General features: G+C 42.4%; 1 protein-coding gene across 1 annotated transcript; it reads left to right on the top strand.

Annotated features, from left to right (window-relative positions):
* The first annotated feature begins 789 nt into the window (after positions 1 to 789).
* Positions 790 to 5,303, top strand: CD70 (CD70 molecule). The gene is made up of 3 exons (XM_074284652.1): positions 790 to 1,086; positions 2,209 to 2,290; positions 3,497 to 5,303. The coding sequence occupies exons 1-3, from the start codon at positions 940 to 942 to the stop codon at positions 3,913 to 3,915; spliced, it is 648 nt and encodes a 215-aa protein (XP_074140753.1). The 5' UTR covers positions 790 to 939; the 3' UTR covers positions 3,916 to 5,303.
* The last annotated feature ends 269 nt before the right edge of the window (positions 5,304 to 5,572 follow it).

Consider the following 5,572-nt stretch of genomic DNA (forward strand, 5'->3'; position numbering starts at 1 on the left):
TTCAAAGAAAGATGGTTTTCTGAAACGGGCTGTGTTTTGATCTCTTTTAAGGAGTGAAATGTGGAGGTTTAGTGGGGTCAAGGGGCAGGGAGCAGGATGAGGGGAAGACAAAGAAGATATATCTGGTTCTTTTCTTTTCAATTCTGGGATCTCAAAGGGAGAGATGGGATGCAACAGAGAACTAAGAGTTTGAACTGGACCTGGATGTCTCTAGCTTCCTGTTCATGATAGTGGCTTCCTTTGTGGCTGTTGATTACTGAGCTTCCCATGGGCACATCACTAAACCATAAGGCCCTCCATGGTTAAAAATGGGAACTAGGACTAATTTTGCAGCAATAATCAGGGGTCGGTCCCTCTTTTAGGTACTCCATCCACATTCTTGCTTTTGGAGAGTGAGGGTTCTTTTGGGAGAACAGGTTCCTGGGTAGTGATGTCCAGTGGGGGAGAGGGGCAGGGTGGATCACTGGGGAAGGGCACTTGGATTGAGAAGAACCTTGTCAAGAGTAGGAGATAACTCCTGAGTTGGGGAGGGACATTGCCACAAGCACAAGGGTTCCTGGTCTGGGCCTGGAAAATTTTATCTCCCTCCCCTGTACAAAAAGTCCCAGGCCATTTCACATGTGAAAAGAGAGCACAGAAGGAGGAGACAGGGGAGGGGAAAGGTTTTGGAGACTTTGACCTCTGGATTTCCTCCTGTTGTCCTCAGCCTGCCTAGAGAGTCACTCACACAGTCTTGGCCCTCCCTCCCTCCCTCCCTCCCTCTTTTGTTGCCTCCCTCCTGTCTGTCCTGTTTTCTTTCTCTGTGTATTCTCTCTTCCCCTTCCCTCCCTTTCCTTTCCTCTCTCTTTGCGTCTTGCTCTCCATCTGCCTACAAGGATCACATTTCTCTTCAGTCCATTTGTCCCCTAGCTTTCCTGTCCCCATTAGGAGAGAAGAATCATGGCTCCTGGGGAGGGCAGGAAGAAGCTAAGGATCTACTTTCGATGTTCTCTCGTTGGCTTTGTCACTGGACTGTTTGCTGGTTTCCTGGTGTCCTTTCTGATTTGCTATTTTCTCTACAGACCCCTCAGCAAAGTCCACTGTGAGGTAAGTGAGTGCCTCTAAGCCTTCCTGATTTCCAGATCTCAGGTTGGAGGAGATTATAGAGAAAAGGGAAGGAAGAGACATGGGATTGAAGGTCCTGACAAGGAGGAGGGGAGACACAGAGAAGATCCAGAGGGAGAACCAGGGAGAGTGAAAGGAGAGATGATGGAGATGGAGGAGAGATATGGGGGGACAGAGAAAGTGAAAGGTAGAGACATGGGATATATGGGGACAAGGAGAGAAATGGGGAAGCAGGGAGAGAATGACAGAGTTGATGAGAGAGGAGCCAATCTGGATTTAGGCTCTAGAGTGTGTGTGTGTGTGTGTGTGTGTGTGTGTGTGTGTGTGTGTGTGTGTGTTAGGATTGGAGGATTATTTGTGGGGTCACTCAGGCTATATGCTTGGATTCTCTTAGACTCTGAAGGCAGTCAGGGGGATCCCAAGACAGAGTGGTAGGAGGTAGGCTGGTCAAGGCTCCAGGGTGAGAATGATTTCAATGGGTCTTCCCCAGGTAATGACTCAGATAACAACAGGAGAGCTTCACAGAGTAATCCGAGGGGGTTACCAGAAATTCTTTGATCTGGAAGGGGCCTTGATACAGTCAGCACATCAATTTTCTCTTCAGGGTCTATTTATCCTCTTCCCATTCTAGGAAGCTAAGACGTTCTCCCAAAAGTCTTTTATGAATCCTAACTGAAGTGAAAGAACATTTAAAAATTCAAATCCCAGGGGAGAGAGGAAGTGTCCAAGAAGAGGCTGGGGTCAGAGTCAGGAGAGAAGAGAAACTCTGTGTGTGTGTGTGTGTGTGTGTGTGTGTGTGTGTGTGTGTGTGTGTGTGTGTGTGTGTATGTGTGTATGTGTGTGTGTAAGAGAGAAAAGAGAGAGAGAGGGAGGAAGGGAAAGAGAGAGAGAAGAGAGGGAGGGAGAAGGAGAGAGAAAGGGAGAGAGAGAAAGAGAAGGAAAGGGAGAGGGAAGGAAGGACAGAGAAAAGAAGCAGATATAGCAGAACCTAGATTGAGACTGAAGCCTTCAGGGAAAACACTTTATGAACCTCTTCTACTGTGAAATGCCTGGAAGAGCATCAGAGTTGATTTTATTCTGTTCTGTGTTGTCCTCCTCTTTCAGCCAGGGAACAACAGATTCAGGGAAAAACAGGGAGAAAGTAACAAAGCAATTCACACAGCCCATCTCCTGCTCAACCACACAGGTAATGAGTGATGTATCTCTCTGTCATCTCTGTATATTTGTCTCTTTGTGTACATCTATAGATTTGTCTATGTGTATATATATGTATATATATAAAATATGTGTGTGTGTATGTGCTTGTGTTATGATGAATAAGAAGCTCTGAGAGGCAGAGTTTCTGGGTAATTAATAACCAATTTATTAGTTAGGATAGCTAACAATCAATAAATTGAAGATTAGTGGTTTCTCTTGGAAACCAAAGGTGCCCAATGGAGATCCTGAGACTGTTAAATGAGGCATCTAAAAGGGGATTTCCTTGACAAGTGAAAATCAACTCTGACTGGTGGACATTTAACAAAGATGTTGTCTAAAAGTCTTCAGCTCTTCTTGTTGAAAGTGTGGCTTGATTATGATACTTAGCCACTTCCAGCAATCTGGACAGGGGAATTTATCTCTATCCAGACCACTTTGGTTGGTTTTCTCTTTCTTTAGCTGGGTCATCATACCCAACAGATGGGTACAAGGTTAGAGACTCCTTTCCCCAGAGTATGGACTTACCAAAAGTGGATTCTGTTTATACTCTCAACAGAATTTAGGTCTCGTAGGGTTCAATCCTATCCAAAGTTAAAAAGTATGTTCCTTGCAGGCTAAGAGTAATTTTATTGATCAATCATATATTTATCAGCCAATCTTTAACAAGAATTAGACTTTATGAGGAGATTATAAAAAGAAAAGAATGAAACACACACACACACACACACACACACACACACACACACACACACACACACACATATATATATATAGCTGAGGCAATTAGGGTTGCTGAGGGTCACACAGCCAGGAAATGTTAAGTGTCTGAGATCAGATTTGAACTCAGGCCCTCCTGACTTCAGGGCTGGTGCTCTAACATATATATTTTAAAAACACATTTAACATATATTGTATTATTGGCCATCTAGGGGAAGGGGTAGGGGAAGGAGGAACAAAAGGTTGTTCAAGGGTCAATGTTGAAAAATTATGCATACATATGTTGAAAAGAAAAAACTTTAATAAAAAAGGATGAATCCAAATTTAATAATTAGTTATAAACATGATAGTATAACATTTTCTCTGTGGTGTAGGGAAGGTCAGGGACTTCCCCTAACATGAAACTTAAGAGGAGTGATAAATAGATGAATGGGGCTCCCTGTGGATATGAGTCCCTCTCTTTCCTTCTCTCTCCTAGGTTCCCGTCAGGACAACACTCTGAAGTGGCAAGGCGATCCATCCCTGGGGCGCTCCTTTATCTATGGCTTTACTTTGGTCCAGGGTTCCTTGCAAATCCATCGCAGTGGCATTTATGGCATCTATGCTCAGGTGACTCTGGCCAAATGTATCCAGGCCAGAGTCCAGAACCCTGAGCTTAAGGAGGTCAAGGCTTCAACCTTGACCATTGGCAACCTTTCTGCCCAGGGCCGCCATTCAAGTCTCCTTCGAAGACACTTCCAGGACAGATGCTCGTTGAGTGCCAGCTTCCAGGTGAACCTCAACTACCAGGACACCCTCTATGTCAACCTCACATACCCCCTAGTGCCTTCACCCAATGCTGATGAGACTTTCTTTGGAGCCTCTTGGTTATATCCACCTCCTCTTCCAGAACATTGATGGTCCTGGACTTTCAGGGTGCTGTGACCCAGCCAGGTGAATTCCCTGACAACTGATGCTGAGTGGTTCCTGGCTTTACTTCACCTTTATTCCCTGAGCGCATCCTAAGCTATAGCCAAATAGAGCCTCATGATCTTCCCCATTCCCCAGAGTGATCAGGAGCCTCAGTGTATTTATTCAGGCTCCTCCCCTGCCTCAAATAGACTTTCTTAGCTCCCACTTTCAGAATACTTCTCTTCTTTCAAGGCTCAGCTCAAAGCATCATCTCTTTTATAAAACTTTCCCTCCCAGTGTCATTCTTTGAATCTTTACATCTCTGCTACTTGAATTTTGTGCAGAATGAGATTTTAACAAATATCAAAATGAATAGACAGATTGAAATAAGGTATCTCCTAGAAGTTTAGACAAAACTGTTGTTTTTTTGTGGCTATGGATTCACTCTGTACCCCTGTAACAGGTGGAATTCCAATGAGGAGAGTGATTTACCTAAGTTATTAGAATGCAAGTCTCCTGGCTCTTAGCCTAGAAAAGGCTGGGATAGAAGAAATAGGAAGTTGTAGAGTAGGAGGATGGAGGATTTGACTGGGTAGCAGATGAGGGATAGAAGTATGGAGTAGAGCAAGGAATCTTAAGGTTAAAAAATGAGTCCTCCCAAACATCTTGTCTCTTGCTCTTAGAGCAGGGATTCTTTAATTTATTTTATTTATTTTTTTAAATTTACAAAGTATATGCATGGGTAATTTTTCCAACATTGAGCCTTTTGTTCCAAAATCTCCCCTCCTCCCCCCCCCACTCCCTCCACTAGATGGCAAGTAGTCCAATACATGTTAAATATGTTGAAATACATGTTAGATCCAATATATGTATACATATTTATACAGTTATCTTACTGCTCAAGAAAAATCAGATCAAGAAGGAAGGAAAAGAAAAACTGAATAAGAAAAAAAAATACCAAGCAAATAACAAAGTGATCCACACTCAGTTCCCACAGTCCTCTCTTCATTACTGAACAAGGAGAACTGGTTTGAATCATCTCATTGTTGAAGAGGGCCACGTCCATTGGAATTGATCATCATATAGTCTTGTTGTTGCCGTGTACAATGATCTCCTGGTCCTGCTCATTTCACTCAGCATCAGTTCATGTAAGTCTCTCCAGGCCTCTCTGAAATCATCCTGCTGGTCATTTTTTACAGAACATTAATATTCCACAACATTCATATACCATAACTTGTTAATTCAGCCATTCTCCAATTGACAGGCATTCACTCAGTTTCCAGTTTTTTGCCACTACAAAAGGGCTGCTACAAACATTTTTGCACATACGGGTCCCTTTCCTTCCTTTAAGATTAGACCAGGGATTCTTTAAAAAAAAAAAAAAAAAAAAAAATTAGTATTTTGTTTTCCCCAATTACATATAAAACCAATTTATTTTAAAATTCAATTTTAAAATTTGGAGTTCTTTTATTCTCTCTCTTTCACCCTCTCCAACCTCCTTATTGAGAAGACAAGAAATTTTATATAGGTTATACATGTGCAGTTAGGCAAAATGCATTTCCTTATTAGTCATATAGAACAAAAAAAAGTCTCAAGAAAAAATGGAATAAAAAAGTATTTTTTAATCTGTATTCAGACTCTATCAATTCTTTCTCTGGAGATA

This window comes from Sminthopsis crassicaudata, chromosome 1 (genome assembly GCF_048593235.1).
Source record: "Sminthopsis crassicaudata isolate SCR6 chromosome 1, ASM4859323v1, whole genome shotgun sequence".
Lineage (NCBI taxonomy): Eukaryota > Metazoa > Chordata > Mammalia > Dasyuromorphia > Dasyuridae > Sminthopsis > Sminthopsis crassicaudata.

Coding starts and splice junctions, on each gene's coding strand:
- CD70 (XM_074284652.1), top strand. CDS start 940: ATGGCTCCTGGGGAGGGCAGGAAGAAGCTAAGGATCTACTTTCGATGT. Junction 1,087..2,208: donor TCAGCAAAGTCCACTGTGAG/GTAAGTGAGTGC, acceptor CTCCTCTTTCAG/CCAGGGAACAACAGATTCAG. Junction 2,291..3,496: donor TCTCCTGCTCAACCACACAG/GTAATGAGTGAT, acceptor TCTCTCTCCTAG/GTTCCCGTCAGGACAACACT.